Source organism: Chanos chanos, chromosome 1 (assembly GCF_902362185.1).
Source record: "Chanos chanos chromosome 1, fChaCha1.1, whole genome shotgun sequence".
NCBI classification, from domain to species: Eukaryota; Metazoa; Chordata; class Actinopteri; order Gonorynchiformes; family Chanidae; genus Chanos; species Chanos chanos.
Window position 1 is genome coordinate 49,533,794 of NC_044495.1, and position 16,889 is coordinate 49,550,682.

The window sequence follows — 16,889 nt, forward strand, 5'->3', positions numbered from 1 at the left end:
CAGCACGGCCACGCTAGATCGCGACGTGTCCGATGCCGACAGCGTCAACGGTGAGTGGAAGTCGGTTTGCGGCTCGGTCAGTCCAATTCAGCGGCCTGCCTCTCGGAAAAGGTGCTGCAGAATGATTCACGCACACAGTGAAAAAGAAAATCAATATATATCACTTGTGATTTTGTAAGGGATGACCTTTATAAGAAATCTTATTGATGCTTATAAAAAGGTGGTTGAATCGCATCCCGTGTTCCTTACACCATATTGATTCGGTAAGCCATCAGTAAATCTCTGCATTTTACAATGGATTTGTAATGACAGTAGATTAACCCTTCACTCAGTGTAATCATCTTGAAACGCACACACACACGCATGCATGCACGCACGCACACACACACAAACACACAAACACACAAACACACACACACACACACACACACACACACACACACACACACACACATTCTAATTGGGTTAAATGAGATAACACACTTGCCTCTATAACCCTAATCTTAATGTGGGTAGTACTGGCTTTTATCTTATCTCAGAATTATCTCACAATTCCACTTCAGTGTATCTGAACTCTTCTGTTTGTCTAAGACTGTGAAAAGCTGTGTAGGTGTGGGTTAAGAATATCCTTGGCTTAAACAGATTCCTGTATGATATGTGTTTTTTCCTGATGTGTGACAGGCAAGGGGAGCATGGAGAGGAAGGCCTACCTGCCGCGGCGTAACTCTGAGAGGTTTCTGAGTCTAGACGACCAGTACAACCTGTCAGCCTTCAAACCCGCGGTTATCACCATTCCCACCTTCTTCAAACAGGTCAGTTTCCCAAATAGACCAGGCCCCATAAGCTCTTTACGCCAGCGTTCATCATATGTCAGTGCATCCAGAAAAGAGCAGGACACAAAAGCCAACACATGTTGTCGCAATATCACTGGTTTTATACCAGTTCCAGTCTCTAGGCTTATTACTGGTATTCCTAGGTTAAATATGCAATTTAAATACATTACACCCACTATGGCTTTGATCTATTTTATAAGAGATAGAGGTATTATAAGGTCTTATTTCACTCTGTAAGAAGTGAATTGACAGATTGAAATTGACCGATTGAACAGATTAAAAATTAAATTACCGTAAATTGCATATTGTTTTGATTAGTTACAGCTTCAGCTTCCTCTAATTTACACCACACTTCCTCTAATCCCCATACAGAATTTTAACTGAACATCACTGTGTGATGCAGTTATGTCTGTTATCTTGAGACAATGCAGCGGCTTGCATAGTCTAGATAAGTCACATACTAAAGTTTACGGTCTACATAACTGCACTGTCATCACCCTCCATTTCTCGATGCAAGCTCCATTCAAAGCCATATCCCCTATTTAAAGTCAGAAAGAATATTCACTGTTGCAGAACAACTGATTTTGGCACATTAAATAGGAGATACGATGTGGTATGTACGCTGTGTGTATGTGTTCCTCCAGGAGGGGGATCGTCTGAGCGACGAGGACCTGTTCAAGTTCTTGGCCGACATAAAGAGGTCGTCCACCTTGCAGCGTCGTGTCAAAACCATTTCAGGTCAGCTCTCACGTCGGGAAAAAAAAAAGCCTAACTTGTATCAGAGAACGAAAACCCTTTACTGTTAACAAACAATTTAGGTGTTGCTCTCAGACAAAATACAGGTTTTCACTGAGTTAATGTTCTGACCCTTACCACTTGATCCTGCATGGACAGATGTGTGTCGGTAATTATTTTAATCTCTCCAGTTATTTTCAGTAGCCCAGGAGTCTGGTTGGGGGGGGGGGGGGGGGGGGGGGGGCATGGGTGGGAGGGGATTTTTTGCAGTAAGCCAGTACAGCGGGTTGTTAGGGGATTGTTTTTGCAACTCTGAGCCAACACGCAGGCAAATCCGCATGTCCCAGACACCTCAGCTACGTAACTTTGTGTGTGTCTGTGAGTGTATCTGTGTGAGCGTGTGGGCCGGTGTCAGCTGTGTCCGTGATGTGACGTGGTTTTGCCGCGTTGTTTTTGACAGGGTCGGTGAAACTGGAGGTGACTCCGATGCCAGACATGGTGCAGGCTTGCCTCTCCCCTGAGCTTATTCCCGTGAAACCTGTCGCCGAAAAAAGCCTACGACCAGTTAAAGAGGTGCTGGAGTTTCCCTCCAGTGAGGTCTACGTCCCACATAGCATCTACAGGTCTGCTCGTTCACCCCACCCAAAATAAAATCCTACACGTTTCTCAAATGACTCATTCAATTCGTTCAGCTCATATTCATTCGAGATGCTAATGAAGTTGAAGACAGAACATGCGCAGGCAGCTATTTATGAATTTCACTGGAACCCTGTTTTCATCAGTCACCATCTCATGAAAATGACACTTAAAATAAGACATTTTTGGCCATGGTTGAGTCAACAACAACTGCGAAACCTCCGGGCAAAATCACGTCTCATTACTTTAAAAACACAGGGACGGAGGAGCACTCTTACTCTTGAAACAGTGTTTGGTATTTGGAAAATTTCCTTGAGTGCGTCATTATGCGTTAACGCACGCTTTTACGCTACAAAAAACCCCCCTAAAAATCTGTACAGAAATGAGAGATATACGTTTTAAAGCAGGACTGAGACAAATTCCTGCAAGACTATAGCGATTTTTAAGATGAGTTTTTTTTCCTTTTTTTCTTTTTTACATCAGTTTGCAATCTTTTTCCACTATTCAAGTAACCTCATGCAACGGAGGTAGCATATTGTACTCAGCTGTAGCAAGTAAACTACTCACATATTGAAGGATTTTTACAGACGTGTCAATAGACTTGAGAAACCGTGCATCCCAGTACTGTGGATATTTCATAACTTAGGTTAACATCTGTTTCCTCAGAAGAGTCTCTATTGCAAACTGTTGCCCAGAGGGTCGTTGTGCAGAACTACTTCATTGTTGCGTCCGGCCTTTATACCAGAAATAATATTGCTAATGTAGCATGATCTTCTAAGAAATTATAATTCATAACTGAAACAAAAATTCTGAAATTTTCAGTGATGGATTACCGTTCACTTTTGTCAAATTGAATGATCTTCCGAGTGTGGTTGAAGCCGTCTAATATGGGTGCTAGGCGCCATCTAGTGATGCTTTGGTGCAGTACAGCACAAGTATTGGTGCATTTTAATAGAACCCACTTATCTTAGTTTACAGCTCTCACTGTAAATCAGTTATGACACTTTGGGTGTAAACACCCATGTTATTCAAAGATGTTAGTCAAAGATCATCATTCAAAGTTGTTAATGATTTGTTGTGTCTGCCTTTGTAGGAACCTCCTTTATGTTTACCCACTGAGGTTGAACTTCACTAGTCGTCTGACCTCAGCACGAAACATCACCATTAAAATTCAGTTCATGAGTGGAGAGGACCCTGCCAGTGTCCTGCCTGTGGGTACACACACACACACACACACACACACACACACACACACACACACTGCTGAGTGCTGTAAGATGGTGTTTCCTCTATTTTCGTTTCCTCTATTCCTCCATTTTAGGTTTTAAACATGTTGCCTACTCCAAATGTCTCATATAACTGACTCCACTGACATGTTGGTCAGTTGTATGTAAGCACAGTGTGTATTGGATAAGGATGCCTCTTTGTAGACAAACAGCATTCTATCATAATGTTCTTCATTTTCTGACTGATTTTTTCATAAGGTCATATTTGGAAAATCAAGTGTTGTCTGTGTTTGTCTGTTATCTTGAGACAATGCAGCGGCTTGCATAGTCTAGATAAGTCACATACTAAAGTTTAAGGTCTACATAACTGCACTGTCATCACCCTCCATTTCTCGATGCAAGCTCCATTTGAAGCCATATCCCCTATTTAAAGTCAGAAAGAATATTCACTGTTGTAGAACAACTGATTTTGGCACATTAAATACGAGATACGATGTGGTATGTATGCTGTGTGTATGTGTTCCTCCAGGAGGGAGATCATCAAAGCTATCATAATGTTCTTCATTCTCTGACTGATTTTTTCATAAGGTCATATTTGGAAAATCAAGTGGCCCTGAATTTATACAAGAAGTCTACACCCCTGTCACATACCATAATAAGTAAGTGGTCGCACCCCTCTACTCTCATGCGTGCATACACAAACACACACATACACGTGCACACACACACACACACACACACACACACACACACACACACACACACACACACACACTGTTGTTAAGATGAGAGAAAACATAGCATGCTCGTCATCTCCTCTCCACAGGTCTCCTGATTTCTATGAGGAGGTGAAGATTCATCTCCCAGCCAAGCTAACAGAGAGACACCACCTCCTCTTCACTTTCTACCACATCAGCTGTCAGCAGAAACAGAACCAGGCTGGCAACGTGGAGAGCCTCATTGGATACTCAGTGAGTCTTAGCCCAAATCAGCCAAGCCATTACAGTGGGAAGGAATACAATCTCCTCGTCATCTATTGTGTTATACAGCCGTCTGTTCTATTCCTCACATTCCAGTTTGACAGGGATGGCTGTAGCTTTTGGGGAGCAAGGATAAATGTATTTTGATTCCTGTATTTTTCATCACAGTATTAAAACTCTGTGACAGATTTGGAGTGATATCAGTAAAAGTACATATACCTGGGAGTAATAACTCACTGTACAGGACTTTGATGCGCGGTATCCCACAGAGAACGGTATATTACACCACCGCACGTTTGACAGATTCATGACTGAGTATTAAACTGTTTTATGTCTTTTCCAGTGGCTCCCCATTCTAAACAATGACCGGCTTCAGATAGGACAGTTCTGTCTGCCCGTCGCTCTGGATCGCCTGCCTATCAACTACTCTCTCCATTCCCCAGAGGTATCGTCTATCAAAACGCCGACTTTCCAAAGCGGGAATTGTGCGGAATGTGTTGGAATGAGCAGTGTTCTGTTTTTTTTTCCTCTTTTCTTTCATTCACTGTAAAGATGAATGGACCCTAAGTTGATGGTTCAGTGGGTTGTTTGAGTGAAGACGTTACTACGTCTTGGCAGTTGTTTGGAAAAAGAGCATCCGTGAAATGAATGGATGCTGATATAATTGGTGTCTAATGTGTTCTCTGATTGCTCCCTGCAGAAAATCCCTCCTCAGGTTCCTCCAGTCAAATGGATGGAGAGTCATAAGGGTGTGTTCAGCCTGGAGCTTCAGGCAGTGTCTTCTGTCCACACACAGGTTAGCTGGACTGCACACACACAAGCGTGCGCATGCACACACACACACACTCACAGACATACACATAGACATATGCACACTCAGGCAAACATATATACATAGACACCACAGATACAGATACACACACACACATGCACACACATGTACATGCGCACATATGCACACGCATACAGTTGCGACAGTCGCACAAACACCTAGACGCACATGCATGCACACATGTACACGCACACACACACACACTCACACACACACACACACACACACACACAAAAACATAATTATTCATACATGTGTTCATAAACTCATACTTTTACACAGACATACTTGTCCACAATTCATCTCATCACATGTTTGCTCTCTTGCTCTATACCACACACACAAATGGTCAATTACACACACACTTTAACCTACACACACACACACACACACACACACACACACAAACACACACGTACATGCACATCCCTGCATGGACATACATTCACACATATGCACATACACATATACCCATAAACACATAAACAGACTCACGCTTAAGTGCATACACACATCACATACAGGCTCTCTCATTCTCATCCCTGCCACTCCCAGGACAATCACCTGGAGCGATTCTTCACACTGTGTCACGCGCTGGAGGGTAAGGTGACGTTCCCTATCCGCGTGCGGGACGAGAAGATTCCGGAGAACAAGCTGGAGCACGAGCTGAAGCTGAGCATTATCTCTCTGTCTTCATCCCGACTGGAACCCCTCGTCCTCTTCCTCCACCAGGTGTTGGACAAATTGTTCCGCCTCATCATGCAGCCAATGGTGATTGCCGGCCAGACAGGTGGGACGTCACGCTCACACAAATCATCATGTGCCATGTGTTTTTTTTTTCTGACACACTGCAGGGGAAAACCGCAATAAGGAAAAATAAAGGCAGTCAAGTGCTGGCAAAAAAGAGAACAGAGGGAAATATTTTGTCTTATTTTGGTTGGATGTCTTTCACTCACCTTTAGCTTGGCTTCTTTTATGATATAATACTGAAATTTTATGAGATATTTAGATTCTATATGTCTTAAATAAGTTTTCTTTTTATCAATATTCTCGGAATTCTCTGAATCTATCCATCCATCTGTCTATCTATCTGTCTGGCTGTGTGTATTTCAAAAGACTCAGGATATTGGCCAAGACAGAAACAAACTGAAAACATCAGTCTCTCGCAGTAATTGAATTCTGGCTTGTCTGTCTGTGTTTGTTTCAAACGTCGTTTGTTATAGCAAACCTGGCCCAGATTGCCTTTGAGTCAGTGGTGTCAGTTGTCAACAGTCTCCACAACAGCCAGGAGCTGGCCAGGGACCATCAGGGTAGAAATTGTCTCCTGGCAACATATCTTTACTACGTTTTCCGGTTGCCAGACACTCCTCAGGAAATTCTTAGTACAGGTATGACTCATCCCCCCCACAATCAAGACGCTACACGCATAATCATGTCATATAAGGTGTCTGATGTTTGTTTGTATGTTAAAAATGTTTGTATGTGAGTGTAACGGCGGTCTCTGAGGTTATATAGTTTGTTCTCCTGTCTGTAGTTTCGGGGGGGATTTTAGGCCAGGAGAGCAGGTACAGCACCATGGGCAGAGCCACGGCCACAGCGGTGGGCAGCATGCTCCTGCAGTCCCGCGTCCGCAGCAGCAGCAACCCCGACATCCCAGGACCTCCGACGCCGGAGGACACGGAGGTCAAGGGCATCCTCGCTGGAAAGGTAATCACACACACGCACACGGTGCCACACGCAGAGCTTCACACGCGCATGCACGTGTACACACACACACACACACATACACATACACTTGCACACACACACACACACACACACACACACACACACACACACACACACGCGCGCGCACACACTCACACAGAGGAACATACCTGAGTCTCAAAGCGTTCTGGAGCGTTTCTTGTTCGATTTATGTTCATGCCATTTTTGGAGTAGTGATTGATTGTTCGATTAATTGATTGATCAATTGATTCTCAGGGCCTGTGTAATCCTGGCAGTCGAATGTCCACCTTACTGGATGTGACCCAGCACCCTCAGAGCGCCAGCGGTGGGACTCGTCCTACCAACAAAAAGGTAAAGAAACACCAGCGCGTTAACCACTGCTAAACTCCACATACTGTTTGGAAGTGTAGAAGCTCTCTCTCTCTGGCAGTTTGTGGAAATGACTACTGAAACCCCGGAGATTTTAACATGCCAGTTGTAATTTTCTTTGGATATGCTGCTTGTAATAGCAATAATCCAAGCGCTCAAAATTCCTGAAAACAGACCAAACCGCAGACTGGTCACAATATACCCCCACTTTTTTATTGAAGGGGAATAAAATGTTGAGTGTCTGCATGTTTTGTGTTTGCCTCCTCTAGCAGTTCCATGAAGAATTAGCACTTCAGATGGTGGTAAGCACAGGGGTCTGCCGTGAGAATGTCTACAAATACGCCTGGTTCTTCTTTGAGCTTCTGGTAAGGGAACAAAGTGTGAATGTGTGAAGAAGGTTTTTCCATATGTGTGTGGGAACCTGTATTTAGAGGTTGCTATGTTTATGTAAGTGTGATTTTTGCCCATGTGTGTATGTGTGTATGTGTGTGTGTGTGTGTGTGTGTGGGTGTTTGTTTGCTCGCTCCAGGTAAAAAGCATGGCTCAGCATGTCTCGCAAATGGAGAAACAGGGAATCCCCCGCAGGAGTCGGTTCTCTGACCGCTTTAAGGATGACATCACCACTATTGTCAACGTTGTCACGGCAGAAATCGGTACCATTCTGGTCAAGCAGCAAAAGGTACAAAAACCACTCTCCATTTACCAGATTATGTTACCTGTTCTGTACCCTACCGCAGCCCTGTCAAACAGAGGCTATATACGCTGTCCTATTTGTGATTTATAGGAACTTGATCAAGCAGAGAAGATGAATATCAGTTTGGCGTTTTTCCTGTATGACCTGATGTCTCTAATGGACCGTGGTTTTGTGTTCCTGTTGGTGAAACACTACTGTAACCAAGTAAGAGTTCTGCTCCAGTTTTTTTTCATACTGCTCTGCTCCTCCTAAACCACCTCCCGTTGTCATACGGTGTATTCAGTGTCCTCATGACAGGAAACGAGCTCACATGGTATGACTTTGGAACAGTTTATCCTAATTCCGCTATGTATTTCTCCCTGAGCGTCTGTGCAAAAGAATGGAAAAACGCCCAGAATATGTTTGCAGTCACTTGCAATAAACAAACAGGAACGTGATTCTTCCTCTCTTGCTCTTGACCTCTTCTTGTGCCTCCCTCAATCTCTCTCTCCCTCTCTCTCTCTCTCCCTCTCTCTCTGTCTCTCTCTCTCTCTCTCTCTCTCTCTCTCCCTCTCTCTCTGTCTCTCTCTCTCTCTCTCTCTCTCTCCTCGTCGTTTTTTCAGATGTCGGCGAAGAGTGTGTCCATGTCCACTCTCATCAGTATGAGGTTGGAGTTTTTGAGGATTTTGTGCAGTCATGAGCATTACCTCAACCTCAGCTTGTATTTCAGCAGCACAGCCTCTGCTCCAGCCTCCCCCTGCCCATCCATATCCTCACAGGTCAGTGTCATCCCCGCCCTGTGAGTCTTATCCTGCAAACGCTAACCTTCAGTTTGTTTTCAAACACTCCACCGACTCTTTACCCGCTCGTTTATATGGGCCTGTACGGTGGCCAGCGTAACATGTGAGTGAGCGTGGAATTATAGTTGAGGTTGGTCACATCAAACAACACTCTCTTTCTCTCTCTCTCTCTCTCTCTCTCTCTCACTGTCTGTCTATCTGTCTGTAAACAGAACTCCAGTTCGTGTTCCAGTTTCCTGGACCAGAAGATTCTGAACATGTTTGACCTGTCTCAGGAGTTCAAGCACCAGCACTTTCTCACAGGCCTGCTCCTGACGGAGCTCAGTGCTGCTCTGGACATGGAATCAGAGGGGTCAGTTATTCATTCATTTAATCAGTCAACCCCTCACTTGTTCATTCATTTAGCCAGAGCCAGTCCATCACTTATTCGTTCATTCATTCATTCGTTCATTCATTCATTCATTCGGTCTCTCACTCGTTCATTCACTCATTCATTCATTTAATCAATGAGTCCCTCACATGTTCATCCATTCATTCAGTTGGTCAGTCAGGCAGTCAGTGTAAAATTAGTATAACATCAAATCCTCATTAAACTGATAGAGCACATAGTTAATTTGCAGTTAGGTGAAGAAACATATATTGTTATTCTTTGACGTCATATTTCAAATGATTTAGTGTTTTAAATGGGCTCTTTTAGGGCATAGCTGCTTAATGTTGCCCACACTATTTACCACATTGTTCCTATAAACTCAGTTATGTGAGCAGATTGAGAAAAGACTATGTGGGAATTGATTAACAGATGCCTGTTTAGTGTTAAGTTTTACTTTTCAGCTGTAATGCTGAACTGTAATGTAATTATATCATTTGCCTGTGTTCTAGCATTTTGTTTCAACTACATTCTGGAATGCTATCTATTGTATAAATGTAGTCTTGTTTGTATTTTTAGTTTGGCAAGGCATGTTAAACATTCACAGAAAGAACATGTAAATTAAATGAAAAGTTTGTGTCTTTTGTGTGTGGACAGAGGGAAGGTTCAGAGGAAAGCAATTAATGCTACATACAGTCTGCTGTGTGCCCACGACCTGGACCAGCGCTGCACGCGACCTGAGGTTCGAGCAAAGATTGCTACTCTTTACCTCCCCCTGGTGGGCATCATCATTGACTCCATCAACTGCTTAGACTTCTCAGGTACCATTATTCAACCTTATTACCGTCTAACACAAACTTTTTCTTATTAGTGTAGTTATTGTAATATCTGTACTGTCCTACAGTCTGTGCTGTCCGACTCTCTTTTCATTATCGTGTGACTTCTGTAATGTTTTTAACCTAATATCATTGCTAACATACTCCTCTTGGTTTTTATGGTAATTTAGTGTGAAATATTCACAGCCCAAGTGCTCTGTATCAGGTGCAGAAGTGAGATATGTTTATGTTCCTTATGTTTGACTTAGTGTGTGTTTGTGGGTGTGTGTGTGTGTGTGTGTGTGTGTGTGCGTTTGTGTGCAGGTGGGCGCTTGTGTGTGTGTGTGTGTGTGTGTGTGTGTGTGTGCGTGTGTGTGTGTGTGTGTGTGTGCGCGTGCGTGAGTGAGAGAGTTTGTGTGTGCATGCGTTCATGTGCAGGTGGTTGTGTATGTGTGAAGGTGTGTGTGCGAGTTTGTGTGTGTGTGTGTGTTTGTGTGCAGGTGGGTGCATGTGTGAAAGAGTGTGTGTATTGTTAATCTGACTGGCCATAAAATTATTCATTTTCGTCCTTGTAGTGTCTGAGTCACGCAGCAGCAAGGGCAAGTCATCCGGACCAGAGGATGACGCTGACAACGTCACTCCCATCAATCAGTCTGTTGCCATGGCAATCGCTGGAAACCCCTTCGGCACCTTGGCGAGGAATGCGTTGGTTTCCATGGCATCTATGGTGAGAGATTTCTTCCCTGCTCCTCTACCCTGTTTGTGTAATGTATTTTGTATAATATATTTAGTATATTTTACATATTTACCCTTCATTCAGATGTGCTGACTGCGAAATATGTTGAGGTTGATGAGTTTACGTGAAACATACAAAAGAAACTGCAGCTTCAAAAAAAGCAGATTCAGAACAATTTGTAGACTAGTGTACTAAGAATTCACTTACACTACAGTGAAATAATTGTTTACTCTGCACTGAACAGGTTAAGTAAGAGTACAGTGTCAAAACATTGTTTTATAATATACAACAAGCCACCTATACCAATGTATACATCAAAATATAATATTGTTAACATTATTCAAGTGTCCCATTTCCCATTATAATGAGTTGAGTGGCAGGCTAGAGAGTTCTCAAGACATGTCTTGACTGTACCAAATCTGCCTTTTCGAACATTCTGTCTCTTTGGCTCCTAACCGACGGAAAATGCGGTCAATATAACTGTTCTCCCTCTGTTCTCTGTGTTTTAATCCTCGTTATATGATATGATGGATAATCCAGTGAATAATCTAAATGTGAATGCTTGTCTCTGTCTGCGCAGTCCAGTAAAACCAGCGGCTTGTTGACGGCCGAAACCAGTAGGAACCTACTGGTATGTTTTCTGTGGGTGATGAAGAACGCGGATCAGAGCCTCATCCAGCGCTGGACGGTGGATATGCCCTCCTCCCAACTCAACCGTCTGCTGGAGCTGCTCACCATCTGTGTGTCCTGCTTTGAGTACAGGGTAAAGCACCACTATCCTCTCCACACAACTGTGTTGGGCTTTCAGAGGAAATTAACACTTTAGAAAGAGCTATGATGTTGCCTTGAAATTGTAGTTTGCATTATTTTCCCCTCACAGTAAAGCAGACTGGTTTGTCTGGTGGGTCTGTTGAGAGCTGTTTGTTGCTTTTGTGTGTGTGTTTTTTAGTCTTTGTATATAGCTCTTAACCTTAGGTCTCTGAGAGGGATGATGCCAAATAACAATTTGTGCAATGAGCTGAAATGAAAAATTCCATAAATACTGGGGCGGGGTGGGAGGGGTTTCTTTTGGTGTATTTGTAATGGTCTCTTGTATGTGTGTGTGTGTGTCTGTCTATGTGCGTGTGTGTGTGTGTCTGTGTGTCTGTGTGTGTGTGTGTGTGTCTGTGTGTGTGTGTGTGTGTGTGTGTGTATGTGCGTGTGTATGTGTGTGTGTGTGTGTGTGTGTGCGTGCGTGTGTGTGCGTGTGTGTGCGTGTGTGTGTCTGTGTGTGCGTGTGTGCGTGTGTGTGTGTGTGTGCGTGCGTCTGTGTGTGTGTGTGCGCGTGCGTGTGTGTATGTGTGTGTGTGTGTGTGTGTGTTTGTGTGTGTGTGTGTGTGTGTCTGTGTGTGTGTGTGTGTGTCTGTGTGTGCGTGTGTGTGTGTGTGTGTGTGTGCGCGTGTGTGTGTGTGTGTGTGTGTATTTGTATTTTTAGGGGAAACAGAGCTCAGATAAGGTGAGCACACAGGCCTTACAGAAATCCCAGCAGGCTAAAGCACGTCTGGAGGAGGCTCTGTTGGGAGGAATGGGAGCCCGTGGAGAGATGATGAAGAGAGTAGGAGGTATGATTACACCTCCTTAAATGACTAAAATATGAACAAAACAAATACCTTTCGGCGTTTACTGGCCACGTCAGTTGTTTTGTCAGAAATATTCTGCTGAAGATAAACACTTAAATGAAACAGTGGCATTTCAGTGCTGTTGTCAGTAGTTCTTCAGAGTTGGGTCGAGAGTTTTTTTTTTTTTTTAATTCTGTCGATATGGGAGCCGAGTCTGTTTTCAGATCCCTTTCGCAAGTCTCAAGTCTATTTTTTGCCAACCCCCCCCCCCCCCCCCCCCCCCCCCCCCCATCTCTCTCTCTCTCTCTCTCTCTATTTACAAGGTAATGACCGGACACTGGGCCAGAGAGAGAACCTGCGTTGGAGGAAAGATCTCACACAGTGGCGTCAGACAAATGACAGACATGACAAGTGAGAATGTGACTCTGTTTTACACCACAAGATTAACCTGTATTACAAAATTAAACAACACTGAGATTAACCTGTATTACAAAATTAAACAATACTGAGATTAACCTGTATTACAAAATTAAACAACACTGAGATTAACCTGTATTACAAAATTAAACAGCACTGAGATTAACATGTTTTACAAAATTAAACAACACTGAGATTAACATGTTTTACAAAATTAAACAGCACTGAACTGAACCTGTTCTACAAAATTAAACAACACTGAGATTAACCTGTTTTACACAACCAAACAGCACTGAACTGAACCTGTTTTATAAATTTAAACAACACAGAGATTACACAACTGAAAAGTACTGACCTAAACCTGTTTGATAAAATTAAACGACATTGCCATTAACCTGTTTTACACAACTAAACTGCCCTGCCCTGAGATTAAAGTAAACTAAACTGAATAGCACTGAGGCACACAATTAAGCAGCTTAAGGTTAAACTGTACTAAAAGAGCTGGACAACACAAACTCTCACATATAACTGGAATTTGTAACAAAAAAAATGGACATGATGCCATTTATTTTGGTTGTTCAGTGAGTCAGCATCTTCAAAGGCATGATGGGAACATTTTTATGTAGGTTTCACAATGGCATTTTGTGACCATGAAATCAAATCTGACCAGGAATAATTTATAATAAGGCAGATAATCTTTGCTCATGTAATAAGTAGACAATGTAAAATTCATCAGAGAAAAAGGAGTTGTTCATTGGAGTATATCTTTTTTTCCATTTAATTCTCTCAGATCAAAAGCTGAACTTGACCAGGAGGCCATCATCAGTGGGAATTTGGCCACTGAAGCAAACCTCATTGTCTTGGACTTGCTAGAGACCATTATCCAGGTGAGAGACAGAAGTTTCAGTCAAAATCCATTAATGACTCAGTTCACCAAAACTTGAGCTCAAATGAACTACCATAGTTTCTACCATCCGTGTACAGATCAGTCACTCTGTTCTTTGTGTGTGTGTGTGTGTGTGTGTGTGTGTTTTTAGGCCGTGCCTCTAGCTGACTGTAAAGATAACGTTGTTGGAGGTGTCCTGAGGGTTCTACTTCACTCTCTCACCTGTAACCAGAGCACCACCTACCTGTCCCACTGCTTCAGCACACTCCGCTCTCTCATCGTTAAGGTAATGGTCCAACACACACAACCATGTGTGTAGGTGTATGTATAAGTGTGTGTTTGTGTGTGTGTGTGTGTGTGTGTGTGTGTGTGTGTGTGCCCCATGTATTGCTATCTTTCTGGGGACCGGTAAGTCCCCAGTAAAATAGCATAATCTGAAAAAAGTGCCTGGTGGTGACCAAAATGCTGGTCCCCACTAGGAGAACAACGTTTTTCTAAACTATATTGTTGTAACTGTTGAAACAAAAAGTGTCAAAACATTTCTTTGATTAAGGTTAGGGTTAGGGATAAGTTAGTATTCTTTAGTTACTGAATAATGGGAGTCGATGGAAAGTCCCCGTTAGGATATGAGTTCAAACTTGTGTGTGTATGTATGAGTGTGTGTGTGTGTGTGTGTGTGTGTGTTTGTATTTATGAATGCGCGTGTGTGTGTGTGTGTGTGTGTGTGTGTGTGTGTATGTATGTGGGTGTGTGTGTATATGTGTGTGTGTGTATGAGGTAATGACATGGGTTTTGTATTGCAGTTTGGGGACCTGTTGTTTGAGGAGGAGGCAGAGCAGTGTGCAGACCTCTGTCAGAAAGTGCTTCAGTGCTGCAGCAGCTGTGTGGACGGCAACCGGAGCCAAGCCTGCGCTACACTCTATCTCATTATGAGATACAGTTACAGCTCAGCTAGTGTAAGACAGCGCGCGCGCACACACACACACGCGCGCACACAGACACACACGTACACACACACACCAATATACACATAAACACACATGCACACAGACACACACGTACACACACACACACCGATATACACATAAACACGCGCACACACATACACAAACATGCACACACAAACACACATGCGCGCCCGCGCACGCACACACACACAAGCACACACACACACACACACACACACACATACACACAACCACACATTCACAGACCCATACACACACACACACAACCACACACACACACACACACACACACACACACAAAATCCCCTGTTCCCTCACTTCCTCAGTTCTGATTCTAAATATTCCATAAGTAAGGGCACGTGTCCGTCTGTGCGTGTGTGCTGACTCATGTGAGCTGGTGTTTCCTCCATTCTCTTCCTGTACCCACTGGGTGGTAGAGCTATTTCCTGTGTTTACATTGTTTATCCGCCTATCAAAGTCACCCCTTCGGCAGACAGGCTTTTTGTTTGCCTCCACTTTGCTTTCTCATTCATCTTTAATGGGGAATGGATAGATTTCTCTCTCTCTCTCTCCCTCTCTCCCTCTCTCTTTCTCTCCCTCTCTCTCTCTCTCTCTCTCTCGCTATCTCAGTTTGCTTGCTCGTTTGATTTGGAAAAGCTTTACATGGAATTGTCGCCACAGTTGTTATTAGCATAACCTTTCAATGAGTCACGTTGGTTTTTTTTTTATCTTTGATATGACTTAAGGCTGACTTAATTCACCCCTCTCTTTTTAATTTTTCTGCTTCTTGTCACTCTTTTGTAACATGAAACTTGGGGTAAAACACAAAGGTGCTTTATAAAAGCAGATATAAAAATCAGTCGCCAAGGAAACAGTGGATGTAAGGCCATCCCTCATTGCGAAACTGACCTCAATTCGAAAATGGCTATGGCCTTAGAAGCCTAGCAATACGGTCAATTTAACATAATGGTACCATTGAAATGATCCATTGGCAATTACGCCCGCGTTAATGGGAAGATCATTTGACAGTTTTCCGGCGCTAAGCAAGATGGATTGTAAATCTCCGTCCCTTTTATTTGGGTCTGTCCCAGAATCAATGAGGTGATAGTATGACAGCTATGGCTGGCAGAAGCCTTATGTTTCATACGTGGTCTCTCACTTGAAAGTAACAATTTGACCTCGAAACCTTCCCCCCCATAGCTAGCTTAGCAAATTCATATAAATGACACACAGAAGGCATAGACTGGAAAAAACAGGCTGTTTGCTGACTTGAACACCCGTTCCCGCATTCATAGAGACTGCCTGTCATTTTATATGGCATTGCACAGAAAGATACATAGTATGGGTTAGCAGTAACATGATAAGCCAGATGCACCTCATCTTTAGTCTGACAGATCTGCGGATTAACACATTTCTGTTGTAACACACCTCTTTTGGGGGGCTAAAAGGCTGTTGTGTACTTACCATATTCCTCACCTTTTCCTCTCTCTCTCTCTCTCTCTCTCTCTCTCTCTCTCTCTCTCTGTCTCTCTCTGTGACAGAATTTCTCACGGGTGAAGATGCAGGTCACCATGTCGTTAGCCTCTCTGGTGGGCAAGTCCTCCGATGTCCGTGAGGAGTATTTACGACGTTCCTTTCGAACGATTCTAGCCTACGCTGAGGAAGATGCAGAGATGCAGTCCACACAGTTACCTTCTCAGGTAATCCCCTTTGCTGACTCACACAGATCTTGTTCTACACACATAACGGTTTGTTTGTACCAGCATGAGAAACTCAGCGGAGGAGAGTGGTTGTGTTTAGATGCTTCTTAGCTCCCATGGCTTTTGAATGGAAGAACATTCAGTAAAAATATGTTTTCCAGAGTTTATTCAAGGTGCTGTCAAAGTTACACACACACACACACACACACACATGTATATATGTATATATAAAAACTTCTGTTCCATTGACAGTCCTGGCTAGGAATCTGTGCAGACGTTGTTAAATAAATATTATGTTTTGGAAATTACTAGTGATGAAACCTTCATACCAAGTAATCGTGGTTAACCAGGAACCCAAAAAATAAAATAAACAAAATAAACGGTCAAGCCCCAGCCTTTTCACGGGTAGCAGAGCAGACAAAGTCTGAGAAACTACCACACAGACAAAAAGGCAGAAAATAAAACCAAAAAAAGTGAGAACAACATGTTTTTCTCTTAAGGCACCAATATTTCAAGCTTCTTTGTACCAGTCCTCCATTTTTTTAAGGATTTCATTAACAGCATGTTATGGACATGTAATGTACCCTGAA

General features: G+C 43.2%; 1 protein-coding gene across 1 annotated transcript in view; it reads left to right on the forward strand.

Moving 5' to 3' along the window:
• The window catches only part of dock8 (dedicator of cytokinesis 8), a 43,262-nt gene that overhangs the window by 19,093 nt on the left and 7,280 nt on the right, over window positions 1-16,889 (forward strand). Inside the window, exons 11-37 of the mRNA XM_030767458.1 lie at window positions 1-50; window positions 682-812; window positions 1,478-1,571; window positions 2,029-2,191; window positions 3,298-3,415; window positions 4,019-4,089; window positions 4,257-4,401; window positions 4,754-4,855; window positions 5,111-5,206; window positions 5,798-6,032; window positions 6,466-6,630; window positions 6,795-6,949; window positions 7,226-7,321; window positions 7,609-7,704; window positions 7,869-8,018; window positions 8,124-8,237; window positions 8,636-8,791; window positions 9,025-9,164; window positions 9,837-10,000; window positions 10,570-10,721; window positions 11,311-11,493; window positions 12,205-12,331; window positions 12,652-12,739; window positions 13,536-13,632; window positions 13,783-13,917; window positions 14,435-14,587; window positions 16,141-16,299. The exon at window positions 1-50 is cut by the window's left edge and continues 110 nt beyond it. Coding sequence (XP_030623318.1) covers window positions 1-50; window positions 682-812; window positions 1,478-1,571; window positions 2,029-2,191; window positions 3,298-3,415; window positions 4,019-4,089; window positions 4,257-4,401; window positions 4,754-4,855; window positions 5,111-5,206; window positions 5,798-6,032; window positions 6,466-6,630; window positions 6,795-6,949; window positions 7,226-7,321; window positions 7,609-7,704; window positions 7,869-8,018; window positions 8,124-8,237; window positions 8,636-8,791; window positions 9,025-9,164; window positions 9,837-10,000; window positions 10,570-10,721; window positions 11,311-11,493; window positions 12,205-12,331; window positions 12,652-12,739; window positions 13,536-13,632; window positions 13,783-13,917; window positions 14,435-14,587; window positions 16,141-16,299 — 3,535 coding nt within the window. The remainder of the gene's footprint in view (window positions 51-681; window positions 813-1,477; window positions 1,572-2,028; window positions 2,192-3,297; window positions 3,416-4,018; window positions 4,090-4,256; window positions 4,402-4,753; window positions 4,856-5,110; window positions 5,207-5,797; window positions 6,033-6,465; window positions 6,631-6,794; window positions 6,950-7,225; window positions 7,322-7,608; window positions 7,705-7,868; window positions 8,019-8,123; window positions 8,238-8,635; window positions 8,792-9,024; window positions 9,165-9,836; window positions 10,001-10,569; window positions 10,722-11,310; window positions 11,494-12,204; window positions 12,332-12,651; window positions 12,740-13,535; window positions 13,633-13,782; window positions 13,918-14,434; window positions 14,588-16,140; window positions 16,300-16,889) is intronic.